At 44.4% G+C, this 17,694-nt stretch overlaps 1 protein-coding gene across 6 annotated transcripts in view; it reads right to left on the bottom strand.

Annotated features, from left to right (window-relative positions):
• Nucleotides 1-322: 322 nt before the first annotated feature.
• The window catches only part of ELP3 (elongator acetyltransferase complex subunit 3), a 119,430-nt gene continuing 102,058 nt past the window's right edge, over nt 323-17,694 (bottom strand). For all 6 annotated transcript variants that reach the window (XM_089325450.1, XM_089325448.1, XM_002709449.6 and 3 more), the window contains one exon: nt 323-1,538. In XM_089325450.1, the coding sequence (XP_089181576.1) occupies nt 1,462-1,538 (77 nt within the window). In that variant the 3' untranslated portion in view covers nt 323-1,461. The remainder of the gene's footprint in view (nt 1,539-17,694) is intronic.

The following is a 17,694-nucleotide window of genomic DNA, read 5'->3' on the forward strand; positions in this document are numbered from 1 at the left end:
GGCCTCTCAGGCGCCCTGTCCAGCTGCAGTGACATGTGGCACGGCCAGCATGGTGTTCACTTTATTAGTTCAATAGTTTTATAGGGAAAAAAAGCATGGCTGAGAACTCCCCAGGCCACGCTCCTGGAAAGCAGCAGTGGTTCCGCAGCACGCCCAGAAGCAGGCGCCGCCACGCGGCCTGCAGCAGTGTAGGGAGATGGCAGCCGGCGCCCAGGAGGAAGTGAACAGCATCTTGGGCGGGCCGATGCAGCCGGGCCGTGCATGGCGTGGATCACTGCGTTCACAGGGCGAGAGAGAAAAGAACCCCACGTGACACTTCTCAGTCTGTTAAGGCCTTTTTATTTTCACACGCATTTGGAAGAATCCGTTGCATTAAACGAAGCTTTGGAAACGGCACAGAGGCAGGCCCGAGGGTTAAGCCATGCTCTTAACTTAGGAACTGACTTCTCTAGCCCATTCTCCGTAACAGATTCCATGAGTGTTTAAGAGAGACACGACAAACTTCCGGAAAGAAAACAAAATGGTCTTTTTGCTATTTTTAGAGCTGGGCTTGTTTTCTATGTTCCTGTTTTCATGTATGAACTGAACTCCTATCTTTCTTTATGTAACAGAAACCAAAATCCACCTTAAAGCATCACAATGCAGGGAACAGCCTGACTATAACAGCAAGCACTGACTCAGGCCCCTGGCCTCTGGGTGTGCATGTCAGACCCTCCCTGCTGGCACCGGGGAACAGGAAAGCCAAACACTGGGAGCTGCCCACACTGTGCCCCAGGTGTCAAGAATGTGGGAAGTGCAGACAGTAACAAATGGGGGAAAAAAGGCTCTTTGTCATGGCCCGCTTTGGATGGCAGACTGCTGAATGGGTAAGGCAGGCGGCTGGGGACCTGCCAGCTCACCCGCAGCGCACTGTCGCTGCACGTCAGCACGGTAACCGAGACGATTTCCATGAAAACAGAAGTTCCTTTTCCCAACTTGGGCATGAAGGCGTATGTAGTTAAAGGCCCAAGATGGATGTCTGACAGAGGTCATGTGTTCCAACCTGGCTTTTAGTCCCTGGAGTATAGAAATAACCTACTTCTAAGTTTGTTCCTCAAATGACAATCACAAGTTTATTTTACAAGTTATGATGTCCAAAGGACATGGATTAATTTGCTTTGGTCACCGTGAGCCAGAAGAGGTCACCTGTAGGCCTCATGCAGGAGTCAGAACCTGGAGAAATGATTTACACCAAAAACTGAGGGGGCCTCCTGCACACACGGGCCCAGGCAGCAGCTGTGTGGCCCTGCCCTTGAAGGCCACTTCCAGTCCTTGCGGCTGCAGGACCAGGGTAAGGCTCCGCGCCAGGGGACAGGGGAGGTCTGTCTGCTCTGCTCGGCCTCTCTGCTGCGTATCCACGAAACCTTGGTTCTGTGTCTCCTGCCAGGGGGGACACTGCACAAAGGTGGACGGGCGTGGCCATTATTTCAGCATCTTCACCATGTATGGGCCTTGTAATCTGTAGCCAATCTTCCGATAATAATTCCTGGTGCCAACCCCTGCAGAAAAACCAAAGTAAGGAGTGCAAATTAATACGTACAGAAAACAGTATGGAGATCCCTCAAAAAACTCAGAGCTATCGTATCACCCAGCTATCCCACTCCTGGGAATATATATCCAGGGGAAATGATGTCAGCCCAGGTCTGTCTGTCAACTGATGACTGGATAAAGAAAACGTGTGTGTGTATGGTGTATTACTCAGCCATAAAAACGGATGAAATTCTGGCTTTTACAACAAGATGGATGGGACTGGATATCATTATGCTGAGAGAAATAAGCCACACCCAGAAAGACAAATACCAAGTTTCCTCACGTATGTGGAAGTTAACATATAGACAGGGTAAAAAATTGTGTGGCTGTCACATTATTTGGTATACAGATAGCTATAAATATTGTCTTCTCTGAGTTCTACCACCTACATAGTAATATACCCTTCTTTTCTCATTCTATGGTCAGTCATGCATCCCATATTATGTTAATATCCCTGTTTGCAAGAAGAAAAAATCAAACCTCAAAAACAAAATGCAGAAGATGGTCCCCGCAGCACCTCAGTGACCATCAAAGTTAGCCACTGCTTCCCTCAGCCTCTTGCCTCTCCCCACTCTATTCCAGAGAGTCTCAGGCTACTACTGGTACACTTCTATTACTTGGACTTGAAGCTGCATGAAAATACAAAAATGGCTACTGAGAGAGGTCAGAGTCTGTCTTTGCTGGCTGGTGTAAGTACATGACACACACACATTCTCTCTCTCTCTCTCTCAGGCCACAGTCGATGTGCACCTCCAATCCCACTAGCGGATTTAATGAGATGAGAGGCCTGTTTTCAAAGCCCAGCAGTGCCATGGTTTCCTGGAAGTTTGACACAGAAGAGTGTGGGAAGGAAATGGGCTCTCCACACAGCCCCGGTAGCAAAGGTACGAGGGACCAAACATTGGTGTCAGAAATTGGGATAGAATGGTTCATAGGAAAAAAGTGGGTTTTCTGGAATAGCGTGGCTCATGGAAACAAGTGGTCTGTGAAGACGAAGTGTAGTTTTCCCATGCCAGGCAACTCCCCATTCTCTGTGGGCACCAACCAGGTGTCCCACACACAATTTAACTTAATTCTGACACTAGCTACTCAGTGACTGCAGACCCCACAAGACAAGAGCCCAGTTTTCCTCAGACTGCCAACTTCAGACACCAAGCGCCACCTACGCTTCTGTTCAAGCTGGCTACAAACTGGGGGTTTCCACAACCCTCTCCTTAAGTTTAACAATTTGCTACAGCAGCTCACAGAACTCAGGAAAACATTCACCAGTTTATTAAAGGATATGAAGAAGTCTGCTAATGAACAGCCAGGTGAGAGGCAAGGTCGGGAAGGGTCCCAAGCAGGGGAGCTGGCATTCACCAACCCAGAAAGTTCTTTTAGGGATTTTCATGGAGGTTTCATCACACAGGTGTGACCAATCATTAGTGCAATCTCCAGCCCTCGCCCCTCCCTGGAGGGTGAGGGGGTGGGGCTGAAGGCTCCAGGCTTCCAATCCTGTCCTGGACCTCCTGGTAAGCACCCCCACTCCAGGGGCCCAGCAAGAATTGCTTCCTTAGAACAAAAGATGCTCTTCACGTTCCGGAAATCTCAGGGGTTTTAGGATCTCTGTGTCAGGAACTATGTTCAAAGATGAAATATTAGAACAAAGGATGCTTCTAGCACCCCTGTCGTTCAGAAAATTATAAGGTCTTGGGAAACTCTGTGTCAGGAAATGGAGACAGAGACCAAATATGTATTCTTCATTATATCAACAGTTAAGGAACATGAAGTGATTTCAGTCACTACTAAAGATCCGTAAAATTCATTTTACTTTAAGAGGGATTTGTAGATTACTGAAGTTTGAGAAATAACTACCCTAAATGACCCCTGTAAAACAAGACATGACCACATACAAGCAGCAGAACTTACAGGATAAACAGTTTGCACAGTGCTTAAAGGAATGGGCCTTCTGACCACGAGACATGAGTCTCAGACTTCAATCTGCCATTTTACAGGCAGTAAGAGCCTGGGCGGTTCCTGTGGCCTTCACTTTCTTATCCGTAACGATGCACCCGGGCCTTACAGATGTGAAATAGTAGTCAGGAGAGTCCATGAAATGTGACTAACCCAGAGCCTGGCAGAGGCTCACTCCTCAGAAATGCTGGCTGGTAGCTGCTGTTCAGTTTCTAAGCATTTCATGATCTGGTACCTGTTTGTTTCTAGCTCTCTCTCTTGCTCCTCTCCCATACACTTGATGCTCCAGCTTTGGTGGACTCTTAATGTTTCTAAGATTCCTCAGTGTGTGTGTGTGTGTGTGTGTGTGTGTGTGTGTGTGTTTCTTTCCAGCTTCCACCCTTGCCAGTACTGTTCTCTGCTTGGAGCACTCCCCCAATGCAGCCCTCTTAGTCAGCCGTGTTGATTCCTGGGGATCGGATGAGTTCCTTCTTGCGGACAGTATCCTTGACACTCCCGGTTCCGGTCGAGGTACCACTCTATGGTTGCAGAGCGTTTGGTGTTTTCCCCAAGATGGGTTCTAATTGTTGAGTGGTCTGTCTCCCTTCAGTCTAAGTTCTTTTCTGTAACTTTAATTTGAGAGGGTCGAGGGTGGGGAGGAAGAAGAGAGAACACTCTCATCTTGTTAGTTCTTTCCAAGAACCTGCAACAGGCCCCAGGCTGGGGCAGATGCCCCGAGCCAGGAACTCAATCCAAGTCTCACCACTGCCTTTCTAGGGCTTTTGCAGGAAGCTGGAATCAGGAGCGGGAGCCGGGAATTGAACTCAAGTACTTGGAGGTGGGACATGGGAGTCTTAATTCCTAGGTTAAATGCTTGCCCATTAAGTTCTATTTATCCGGTTCACCACAGTATTATTCACTTACTAAATGTATTAAATGAAAGGCAAAAACTCTTGGCAGGAAATCAAATACTTGTTAGCTTTCTCAAGTCTATCCTAACCCTTTAACCCAAACAATTCACTATTTAGAGAGAAGATTTGTTTTGATTCCTGTCCACTAGAAAATTAAGTATTAAGAAAATGGAACTGAAGCTGACACCACAGAGGTAACAGAACTGCATCCTATATCCATACTACTTCCCTTTGAACCCAAGATCACTCACATTCCATCTAGCACAATTATACCTTTTTTTTTTTTTTTTTTGGTGCTATAATCACTCTTATTCAATGCTGTGGCTTAGTGGTGGAACAAGGGAAAGACATAAATATTAAGAATAACAAGTTCAAGCAATAGCTCAGACTCACTAAATGCAGGAAGACATCTCAAAACCCTCAGAGAGGGACAACAATCCATTGTAGGGTCTCCTGAAGTTCTAGACCTCTAAGTACATTCTGTGGAGTGAGTGCTTATGCCCAACAACAAATCGTTATTCAAAATATTCCCCAACAGGAACTATCCACAGCATCTGTCATTAAAATAGATAAACTGTGGTATATTCACATAATATGATAGCAATGAAAAAAGGAATTACATAGCTGTTTGCAACATTATTGGATGAATCATCACAGACCTAATTTGTGTGAAAGAAACCAGACATAAAAGATTCCATTTATAAAAGTTCAGACATACGCAAAACTAATTTTATAGTGACAGAAGAAATAAGGATACTGGTTATATCTGAAAGATGATATGAACTGGGGGGGGGTACAAGAGAACCTTCTAGGGTGCTAAAACATTACATATTGATTATGCATTGACATGTGGGAATAGACACATGTAAGACTTAATCAAGCTCTACACTTACAGAATTTTGTTCTTTAGTAGATGTTTTGATGCAATTTGAGAAACCATTTGTCCAAAGAATTGAGATTCAGTGAAAAAAAGGTGCAACAGGGAAGGTTTTCCCGTTTTTTGGTGTCCATTCAATATCTTTGATTCGTATTTTTTTCTTCAAAATTTTCACTTTAGAAGGCTTTCACATCCATGTGGACATTTATTTAATTAAAAAAAAAGATTTACTTAATTATCTATCAAAAGGCAGAGAATAAAGAGGGGAGACACAGAGGTCTTCCATCTGCTGGTTCACTCCCCAAATGGCTGCAATGGCTGCAATGGCTGCGTCCGGGCCAGGCTGAAGCCAAGGGCCAGGAACTCCATTCAGGTCTCCCACATAAGTGGCAAGAGTGCAAATACCTGAGCATCATCCACTGCTGCTATTTTTTTTTTTTTGCAGCTGTTGTAAATGTAGTTATCTCTCAACAAGCTCATTATTGGTGTATAAAAATGCTGCTATTTTGCCATGTTTATTTTGTATTCTGCAACTTTACTGAATGCATTTATCTAGTCTATTAGTCTCTTGGTGGGATCTAGGTTTTTCTCTTTATATAGAATAGTTATTATCTGCAAACAGGGATAATTTGACTTCCTCCTTGCATATTTGTATGCCTTTTCTTTCTTTCTCTTGCCTTACTGCTCTGGCTAAAACTTCCAGCACTAGATTGGATAAGTACAGTGACAGTGAGTATACTTGTCTCAGTTTCAGATTTTACAGAAAATGCTTTCAGCTCTTCCACATTCAACTTGATGACGGCTATAGGCTTTTCATACACAGCCTTACATATGTTGAGGTATGTTTCTTCTATACTTAATTTGCTCAGTGTAAATGCCTATTTAATTTTGTTGAATGCTTTTTCTCTGTGATCATATGACTCTTATCCTTCATTCTGTTAATGCGTTACACTTATTGATTTGCTTACATTGACTGATCCCTTCATCCGTTGGATGAATCCCACATGATCATGCTGAAAGATGTTTTGCAAGAGTCAATCTGCTAGCATTTTGCTGGAATCTCTGCCTCTACCTTCATCAGGGATACTGGGCGTAGAGTTTTTTTTTTTTTTTTTTAAATTGTGTCATCCTCTGGTTTTAGAATCAAGGAAAGGCTGGCCTTGTAAAATGGGAAGTTTGGAAAGGCTTGTTCCTTTTTGGTTCTGTGGGACAGTTTGCAAAGATTTGGTTATTTTTTTCTCAAAATTTTGGTAGAATTCAGCAGTGAGGCATTTGGCTTTGCATTGTTGGGAGACTTTTCATAACTGATTAAATGTTATTACCTGTTATTGGTATGTTTGTGTCTTTAGGGCCCAATTTTAGTAAGTTATGTGTCTAGAACTTTATCCATTTCCTCTAGATTTTCTAATTCGTTAGCATACACTCATTCACAATACTTCCTAATGATCCTTTGTATTTGTGTGGCATCAGTTGTAATATCTATCTTTTCATCTTTGAGTCTTCTCTTACTTCTTGGCTAGTTTAGCTAAAGTTTTGTCAATTTTGGTCTTCAAAAAACCAACCTTTTACTTAACTGATCTTTTGTATTTTTTTTTTTTTTTTTTGCTTTTTGGTATATCCCATCTATCTCTGATCTGAGTTTTATTAGTTCTTTTCCTCTAATACCTTTAGGTTTGCTTTGCTCTTTCTTAGGTCTTTGAGATGTACCTTTAGGTTATTTGATACCTACTTTTAAAAAGGCTTATTTATTTATTTGAAAGGCAGAGCAACAGAAAATTCTTCAATCTACTGGTTCACTCCTGAAATGCCTATAACATTCAGGGCTGGATCAGGCCAAAGACAGGAGCCTGGAACTCAATCTGAGTCTCCCATATGGGTGGTAGGGACCCAAGTACTTGAACCATCACTTGCTGCCTCCCAGGGGGAGCATTAACAGGAAGCTAGAATTGGAAGCAGAGCCAGGATTTGAAACAAGGCACTCCAACATGAGATGCGGGTATCCTAAGTGGCATCTTAACTGCTGTACCAAATATCCACTCTATGTTAATACTGCTTTCGCAGTACCTCATAAATGTTGGTTTATTATCCTTCCATTTTTGTTTCAAGGAATTTTAAAATTTCATTTTGATTTCCTCAATGTCCCACTATTCATTCAGAAGCATGCCGTTCAGACTTCATGTACTTGTACAATACCTACAGTTTAAGTGTTGATTTCTAGTTTTATTTTAATGTGGTCTGAAAATAGATATTGATTTCTGAACTATTGAAATCTGTTTGGGCCAAATATATGGTCTGTCCTAGAGAATGTCCTGTGAGCTAGTGAACAATACATATTCTGCAGCTGTTGAATAGAACATTCTGTAATTGTCAGTTAAGTCCATTTGGTATCTAGTTAACTCTAGAAATTTGTTATTTTGTCTGGATAATCTGTCCATTGATAAAAGTGAGGCATTGAAGTTCCTTACTTTATTGTACTGTAGCTTATGTCTCTTTTAGATCTAATATTATTTGTCTTATAAAACCTGATTTTCCTGAAAAGGTGCATATATTTATAATGTCCTATTTTCTTGCTGAATCAGTCCCTTCATCTTTATATAGTGGTCTTCTTTCTCTTTTTCTGGTTTTTATCTTAACACCTATTTTGTCTGATAATATGGTGACTCTTCCTACCTTTTGTTTCTGTAAAATATCTTTTTCTATTCTTTCATGTTCAGTCTGTGTGTCTAACTAGTGAAGTAAACTTCTTGTAGGCAGCACATCATTTTTAAAAAAATCCTCTTGGCCGGCGCCGCGGCTCAATAGGCTAATCCTCCGCCTAGCGGCGCTGGCACACCGGGTTCTAGTCCCGGTCGGGGCGCCGGATTCTGTCCCGGTTGCCCCTCTTCCAGGCCAGCCCTCTGCTGTGGCCAGGGAGTGCAGTGGAGGATGGCCCAGGTGCTTGGGCCCTGCACCCCATGGGAGACCAGGAAAAGCACCTGGCTCCTGGCTCCTGCCATCGGATCAGTGCGGTGCGCCGGCCGCAGCGCGCCAGCCGCGGCGGCCATTGGAGGGTGAACCAACGGCAAAGGAAGACCTTTCTCTCTGTCTCTCTCACTGTCCACTCTGCCTGTCAAAAAAAAAAAAAAAATCCTCTTGCCAGTCTACATCTTTTAATTGGGAAAATGTAGTCCATTTACATTTAAGGTTGTTATTGATAAGTAATGATTTAGTCATTTAAAACAATTTACCCTGGCATTGGGTGTTTGGCCTGTTGGTTAAAAGATGCCACTTGGGATACCTGCATCCTGTATGGAGTGTTTAGATTTGAGTCCTAGTTCCACTGATGATTCCAACTTCCTTCTGATGCACACCCTGGGAGATACCATGTAATGGCTTAGGTACTTGGGTCCCTACTGCCTATGTGGGATACTTGAATTGAGTTACTAGTTCCAGGCTTTGGCCTGGCCCAATCATGGCTACTGTGGCCATCCGTGGAATGAACCAGTGGATGATGTGCCATGTCTAATAAAATTTTAAAAATCCTTTGTTTATCATGAATAGCTGCCTTTTTCTATTGGGTCTTATACTTTCACATGTTTTCATGATGATATTTACCTTTCTTTTGCTTCTGTATATAAGGCTCCCTTAAGTGTCTTTTGTTGGGCCAGTTTAGTTGTGATGAACTCCTTGTTTTGAAAATTATTTATTGCTTTTTTTCCTTCAGAACTTTTAATGTATTAATCCATTACCCTCCTAGCATGGAAAGTTTCTGTTGAAAAATCCATTACTCTAATGAGGACACTCTTAAAGTGAGTTAGAGCTTTGCTCCTAGAAAATTTAGAATTCTTTCTGTGCTGTACTCTTGAGAATTTGAATATACTCTGTAGCTCTGAGGCTCTTTTCTAACCACATCTATTTGAGGTACTATAGGCCTTTTGTAGTTGGATGTATGTATCTTTCTCAAGATTGGAGAAGTACTCAGCTATTAATTTTTTTGAATAGGATTTCTTTTCTGCCTTTATTCTCTTCTTCAGAGATCCCTAAAATTTGAATATTTGTTTAATGGTATCTCAGAGGCTCTTTTTTCTTTTATTCCAAAATTTCAAAAGAAGCATCTATCTGTATACTCTTGTGTTTCCTTGAGAACCCTTATATTCATTCTTTTGAGTTCCTTTTCAAGTATTTTGTCAATATGAGTTTATTACTAAAGCACTATTGTGTTCCTTTGCAGGCATCATATTGCCTTGTGTTTTCGTATTTCCCGTGTTCCTCTGTTGACATCTGCATAGCTGGCACGTCTGGTGTCTATCACTTTTCAAGGTTGGCTTTAGAGGTAAAAGGCTTTCTCCTAAAGGTGTGGCTTTGGATGTTGGTTTGGTAAGCTGCTTTGGCTTTAGTTCCAGTTGGATGCTGTAGTATAGTTTTCCTATGTCTTCTTGCATTGTAAACGATGGTAACAACAGTGGGGCATGAATATTTGTTTTAGTCATATCAAGTGTGTGGGTCTTGACAGTGATCTGGGGTCAAGGGGGCACTGGTCCTCAGTATATAGTAGCTGGGGCTGTGGGAGTGCCAGCCTGGAGTCTGAGAAGTTGCCTGGGTCCCTGTGGTGACTGGCATCACAGCAGTGCTTGCCTAAAATCTGGTAGGAATGTGCAGATCTCTGTGGTGCCAGCTCTAGGTTTCTATGTCCTGTCTTGGCACCCACTTCCCTATTCTCCCTTCAAGTACTCATTTACTCTCTCCATGTTATACTTCCCTGGGTTGGAGGAAGAACAGAACGTACAATCCTGTGGACATCAACACCACAATGCTAGATCACTTCAGGTGTTCACAGCCTGACAAGATCAACATGAGGGTAGGACCAAGGCCCATGCTGCTATGGGCTGCTTGCTGCTGAGGTAGACTTGTGGTCTGAGGCCAGTGCAACCAATCTCAGGTGGTGTTGGCTGGGACAGAAGTCCAAGCAACTGGGACCATAGGTCTCCATCAGTGGGGCAGGTCCAAGGGCTCTATCCACAGGCCCAGGCCCAGGGACAGTTAGGACTTGTCCAGTGATCTGCTACATGAGGCTGGGGATGATACAGGCCAATACACAGTCCATCCTACTAGGACACAGGTCTCTACCTGGCCCTGAGCTTCAAGGCCAAGTCCTTAGCTCACGTTCTGACCTTATTCTCCAGCATCTAGAGTCTTGCTCTGATGTATGCCAGAGGTTGGGAGTGGTGCTGGTGGTAGAGGCAGTCCATTGGCTGCCTGGCTGAGCAGGATCCAAAGGCTCAATCTGTGGATCCTGGCCTGGGAGAGGAGCCTTGGGGCCCAGTCTGGCATTAGGTTTCATTGTGGCAGGTCTAGTATTAGGTTTAAGACTACGGTCAATTCTCTCTTCCTCCCACAAGCAGGAAGACAGCAGTCTTTCTCCACAATGAACTGCTTGGGGAGGAGAGGGGGTGATACGGCTAACTCTCCTTCTTGTCTCCTGTATGTCTTCTCATTATACTAAAACTAGGTATTGTGGTCTCTCACCTGGCTTCCTTAGCTCTTGTGAAAGTAGTCTGGTGTGTGAACAGCTGTTCAAATTAGTATCTCTGTGGGGAAGATGACTGGTAGAGTGTCTTAACCACCATCCTCCCGTTTCCCATCCCCATTCTCCCACAGAATTTGTTGATGGGTACTGTGACAAAAGAGAGGGACCCAAAGTGAAGCTAAAGGTTTTGGCTGAGTAAAAGAAGAGCTAGAGAGAGAAGAGCTGCCATTTGCTTGCTGGGAAGACTGTGTAGGAATAAGTTTAAGGGGGAAATCAGGAGCTGAGTGTTGGTCATGTAATACACAAAATGGGTGTTACTACTCAACATCTCCATTTAAATCCGTGTTTAGATATCTTTCTTGCTTAGAGATATGAAACAACAGTCTCATTTTTTAAAAAAGATTTATTTATTTATTTTGAAAGTCAGGATTACAGAGAGAGGGAGCTTCCATTCGCTGGTTACTCCCCAGATGGCCTCAACAGCCAGCAGGGGGCCAGGCCAAAGCCAGGAACCAGGAGCTTCTTCTAGGTCTCCCACATGGATGGTAGGGACCTAAACCCTTGGGCCATCCTAGGCCATTACTAGGGAGCTGGATTGGAAGTGGAGCAGCTGGGACACTGACTGGTGCCCATTCTTTACCTGTTACACCACAACGCTGGTCCCTCTTGGGTATCCTTTTAGAATGTAATTTCTGAGCGGTGCAGTTGTCTTACAAGGGTACGGCATGAATGCATGGATAAGACAGAGATAACCTGGTTCCTTTTTGATACTGCTGAACCACGAAATTAATTCCAAAGCTGCTCTCCTTGCAGATTTGTCGTGAAATAATACATTTTCCATTTGGTTGAACAAATTTTTTTTTAAAATTGTAATGAAACATGGATAACATTTTACCATCTTAATCATTTTTAAAACAGTTACCTTTTCATTGTTTTATTTGAAAGGCAGAGAGAGAGAATCTCCCATCTGCTGGCTCACTCTTAGATGCCTGCAATAGCTGGCGCTGTCCCAGGTCAAGTCCAGGAGCCAGGAACTCAATCTGGAACTCCTATGTGGGTGGTGAGGACCCAGCAATGCAGGTTGTAACCTGCTGCCTCCCTGAATAAGCATTAGCAGGAAGCTGGAATTGCAAGTGAAGCTGGCATCTGAACCCAGGCATTCCAATATGTGGGTGTCCCAAGCAGCTACACCGAATCCCTGCCTCCATGATCTTGATGAGTTTTCAGTGTATAGTTCAGTGGCTTTAAGTACATTCACACAGTTGTGCAAACATCAACAACTATTTCCAGAACGTTGTATCTTGCAGCACTGAAAGTCTGTATCCATTAAATGATAATTCTCCATTCCCTGATGTTTGCGCCCCTGGCAACCACCACTCTACCTTCTGTCTCTAAGAGTCTGACTGCTCTAGGTACCTCATATAACTGCAATTATGCAGTATTTTTCCTTTTGTGACTGTTTTTCACTCACTTCAGTGTCTTCAGGGTTCATCTAGGTTGGATTTAAGCCATTTTGAGTTTTCTGTTCCCTATATCTGAATATATGTGAACTGAAATATAAGCTTGATGATAGGAAAAGTAAAACACATAGTCAAGTCACCATTAAAAAAATCAAAGTGATACTTCTGACCACATCACTCTTCTGCTCTGAAATGGCAATGACATGATCCACAATAAAGCTCAACTTCCTTGGAATGACATGCAAGGTCGTCCTTCACTCCCAGTCTCTTTAGCTTTAGCTCCATAACTGACCTTACTACTTTATGGCCCAGGATTAGTAACACCAGGCAGAACCTCACTCAGGCACCGTGCTGGCTTGGCTGCTGTCCTTTCCAGTTCTATTGGGTTAGTAATCACAGTATGCTTCATTTTACTTACTTGTCTGTCTCACCTCTTAGAAAGTCAGCTCTTTAAAGTCAATGGCTTCCATCATCAGGACTCATTACAGTGTCTAGCCTATAATCAAGCTGCAATAAATGTTTGCAGAGCTATTACACTCTGGTTACTTTTATGTTGTGTACATAGAAATATGCTCCTGGAAGATGTATTTAGAAAAAAAAAAAAAGGCTCTGTTAGGTGCCAGATAGTGGGAATAATTCAATGTAAAAAGGAAAGGGCAGGACTTATTAACCTAGTTACACATTTCCTTCCTTGTTTGCTAAAAGTTATAGACAAATTTCTGATTTTATGCTTTAAACCTCTAATAAAATCTTGCCCCAAATCTTTCAGAAATATGACTTTTTTATTTCTATCTAAATTTGTCAAAGCAGAGGCCATTTTCCATGGACTTAAAAAATTTTATTCTGGAGCATCTCAAGCATACAAAAGGGGAAATGTTGGTATACTGTTAGTATACTGAATCTCCATATGCCCATCACCCAGCTTCTACAATGACCAATCCACCCACCAGACTAGCGCTAAGGCTTGTAGCTTTCTACTCATGAGGCATCACAAAACATACCTAGGTTTCCTTCTGGTTCTGTTCAGCTCAGTCCCTGGAGACATGTTTAACTTTTATCTTTCATACACCAGCTCAAGCAAAGGTGATGGTATAATTTTAAGATAGTAAAGCTCGGTCGGTGCTGCGGCTCACTAGGCTAATCCTCCGCCTTGCGGCGCCGGCATAACGGGTTCTAGTCCCGGTCGGGGCGCCGGATTCTGTCCCGGTTGCCCCTCTTCCAGGCCAGCCCTCTGCTGTGGCCAGGGAGTGCAGTGGAGGATGGCCCAGGTGCTTGGGCCCTGCACTCCATGGGAGACCAGGATAAGTACCTGGCTCCTGCCATCGGATCAGCGCGATGCGCCAGCTGCAGCGCGCCGGCCACGGTGGCCATTGGAGGGTGACCCAATGGCAAAGGAAGACCTTTCTCTCTGTCTCTCTCTCTCACTGTCCACTCTGTCAAAAAAATTAAAAAAAAAAAAAAAAGATAGTAAAGCTCTTAGACTGACTATTCATCTTTTTTTTTTTTAAAGATTCATTTTATTTATTTGAAAGGCAGAGCTAGAGAGAGGGAAAGAGAGCTTCCATCCATCAGTTCACTCCCCAAATGGCCACAATGACCAGGGCTGAGCCAGGCTGAAGCCAGGAGCTTCCTCTGGGTTTCCCACGTGGGTACAAGGGCCCACATACCTGGGCCATCCTCTGCTGCCCTCCCAGGTGCACCAGCAGGGAGCTGGACCAGAAGTAGAGCAGCTGGGACTTGAACCGGCACCCATATGGGATGCCAGCATTGCAGGTGGTGGCCTAATCCACTGTTCCACAACACTGGCCCCAAAGTGCTTAACTTCGAAAAGCAAGCCACCAACCTACATCAGTCCCTCCACCCCCACCCCCCAAAGCTTCCGAGGTGAGCGGTTTACATCCTAACCAGGATTAGACAGCCTTGGGTAACAAGGAAGTTAAGTGATCAAGGGTGCCCTGAGGTCCTGAGCATGGCAGGCGGGAGGACTGCTTTACAGGGTGACAGCTAAGCTGTTCTCAGCGATGATGGGCCCCACGGGCTCCTTTGCCAGAGGTGGGCTGGAGGAACTATGACCACTTCAGGGAGAGGTCTCAGGCCTTGCTTTAGGCTTTGTGGAAAGAAACCAATGTGTTGTATTGTCTGTCAGGCTCCCATACTTATTTTCAATAACAGGCTGCAGCCCTGAGACGTATGGCTACCTCTGCACCCTCTGGGAAACTTTAAGTACTCTGGGGAGGAAGGTTACCCTCTAGCCAGTCTGGATTCCTAAACAAAAATATTCCCCATCTGTATTTCTTTGTGCCTCTTGTTTCTTGAAAACAACATTTCCTGTTCCTATACTCCACAGACCAGGTTGGCACTTAGAGTCAAAGGGAACATCCCATCAGCTGAGCTAGGGAAAGGCCTTACTCTGTTCCCTTCTCCTCGTCATGTGTAGCAGGGCTCCTAGAAAGTCCTCCATCACAGTAACTTTCCTTTTGTTAGCCAGCCAAGAAAAAGCAATTACCCTTCAGAGCTGACGTCAGCCAACCTCCCGGCCTGACGTGCACAGGCTGCCTCGGTCACTTCCCAGCCCTGAGCAGAGGCACACGCAGCTGCACCAGCAACCACGTTCTCCACCCTGTCACCTTCGTGGAACGCTGCCAAATCCCTGGCTGGGCGTGAGCAGGAGGCTCCACTGTTCTATGTAGCAGTCCTTAGGGTGCCTGACTACAAAGCCAAGGGTTGTCAGCACAGCAATCAGTCAGGGAGGAGTGGTGGCGGTTCAACCGTTTGCTTTGTTTGACCCCCAAGTTATCTAATTTATAATCAGACCTTACCTATACCACAAGGGTCTTCTTCCTATTCTGTAGGTAGGATGAATATTTTTATCTTTACCACTTTATCAGCTATCATGATGATGGTGATATGAGACAAGGTGAAAAAATAATACTATAAAAAATGCCCACAGAGATATTCTGCGACTTGGCTATAGTGAGCAGCCTGGGTGATTACTTCCCTAGCCCCTACCTCTTAACCCCAGGACTTACAATTTATTTTCTTCTCCTCAAAAAGGGTGTGTGTGTGTGTGTGTGTGTGTGTAAACTCATTAAAAAGGCTTCAAGTGTGCACTTTAAATTGAACACGGGTCAATGCTGAGGTGTAGCAGGTAAAACAGCTGCCTGTAATGCTCTCATCCCACATGGGCGCCAATCTGTGTCCCGGCTGCCCCACTTCTGATCCAGCTCCCTGCTAATGACTTTTAAGGTTTCCATCCACTCTTTCACTCCCTAGATGGCTGCAATGGCCAGGGCAGGGCCAGGCTGAAGCCAGGTGCTTCATCCTGGTTTCCCACATCAGTGGCAGGGTCCCAAACACTTGGCCATCTGGGAAGTGAATGAGAGTGGATGGAAATCTTAAAAAAGAAAAAAAAAAGAAAAAAAAAAAAAAGAAAAAATAAATTGAACACCAACCCAGGGATAGGCATCAGACCGCAGACAGAGGACAGTGCTTGCCCCGGATGGGATGAGATCTTTGGCTTTGCTCAGAGGTAGGCTCCAAGAGCTGCTGGCCTCCCAAGGAATCTCCAACCTGGAGGCAAACAGAAGCTACAATCTCTCTCTCGGATCCTTTCCTGAACCAAATGTTCTCAAGCTCCACACAACAGAAATCAACTCCTCTGCTTTCAGCCTACCTTTCCCTCTTGTTGAAACATACGCAGTATTCAGCTTAAGACAGGAATTTTCTAAGTATCAGGGAAAGAAAGGAAATCACATCAAATGTACATACTGAGGCTATGTTGTGGCATAGCAGGTAAAGCTGCCACCTGCAACTTCGGCATCCCATGTGGGCACAAGCTCGTGTCCGGCTGCTCCACTTCTGATCCAGCTCCCTGCTAATGGCCTGGGAAAAGCAGAAGATGGCCCAAATGTTTGGGCCCCTGCCACCCATGTGGGATACCAGGAAGAAGCTCCTGGTTCCTGGCTTCAGCCTGACCCAGCACTGGCCATTGTGGCCATCTGGGGAGGGAACCAGCAGATGGAAGATTTCTGTCTCTCCCTCTCTGTAACTCTGAATTTCAAATAAATCTTAAAAAACAAATAAAAATAAAATGCACATACCAACTACCCTGACCACTGGCTACAGGAGCAGGTTAATTATTGGTTGCTCAATGTTCTCTAATAAAAAGGGTGGTGAGAGACAGGGGGAGAAAGGGATCATAAAACCTTTTAAAAAGACTAACCAGGCCGGCGCCGCGGCTCACTAGGCTAATCCTCCGCCTAGCGGCGCCGGCACACCGGGTTCTAGTCCCGGTTGGGGCGCCGGATTCTGTCCCGGTTGCCCCTCTTCCAAGCCAGCTCTCTGCTGTGGCCAGGGAGTGCAGTGGAGGATGGCCCAGGTGCTTGGGCCCTGCACCCCATGGGAGACCAGGAAAAGCACCTGGCTCCTGGCTCCTGCCATCGGATCAGCGCGGTGCGCCGGCCGCAGCGCGCCGGCCGCGGCGGCCATTGGAGGGTGAACCAACGGCAAAAGGAAGACCTTTCTCTCTGTCTCTCTCTCTCACTGTCCACTCTGCCTGTCAAAAAAAAAAAGAAAAAAAAAAAAAAAGGAAAAAAAAAAAAAGACTAACCAAAGCTAAAAGTGAAACAAACTGAATGCTTTCTTAAATTTAATTTTGGTTCCATGTTAGAAAATCTCAGGAATGGAGTCAACCAGTGAAAGTGGTATGTGAATTGGTTGAAAAACAACTCTATTCTTCTAAGTTACTACAGCATTTTTTTCCCTAAGGGGATAAATTCAACACCATAATAAAGCCCTAGAACATTGGAAATAAATAAACTCTTCCTTTAAAAAAGAAGATAAATCAAGAGCAGGAAATGAACCAAAATGTTAGAGGTGGTGATTCTGACTAACTCTCTAAAAAAAAACCACCCCCAAAACCAAAAGCAGCACCTCAGCACGATAGTGGAGTGTCGGTAACGCATGAAGCTGGGGAGGAAGACAGCTTTTTTAGAGCAGTTAGCTATGTGCCGGGTGTTGTAAGCCACTTTATATCCACCAACACACTTAAAATCGAACAAGATTAGAATTACACAACTAGGAAGCAGAACTGCAATTCAGACCCAGTCTATCTGCCTCGTGGCTCAGAGCAGTCCTACTGGCACGCCCTGGGGCCCAGGTTGTGGGCTGTGCCATCCCGACTTCCCCTAGGGCTTCAGACAGCAAGTCTGCCAGAGGTAAAGCACATCCCTGTCTTCACAGGACAGAACTTCCTTCCACCTTTTTAATGTCTTTTGTCTGATAAATCGCTAGATGGAACTGAAACATGGTGACTTTATTTCCATTTCAATGACAGAGCTTAGTAAGAAATAGAACAGGGTCTGATAAAACAAAAATAATCACACACACACACACAAAACACCAAAGCTTTGTAAACAGATTTGGTTTACAAATGTGAGA

Source organism: Oryctolagus cuniculus, chromosome 2 (genome assembly GCF_051225735.1).
Source record: "Oryctolagus cuniculus isolate XC-2025 breed Fujian yellow rabbit chromosome 2, ASM5122573v1, whole genome shotgun sequence".
NCBI lineage: Eukaryota > Metazoa > Chordata > Mammalia > Lagomorpha > Leporidae > Oryctolagus > Oryctolagus cuniculus.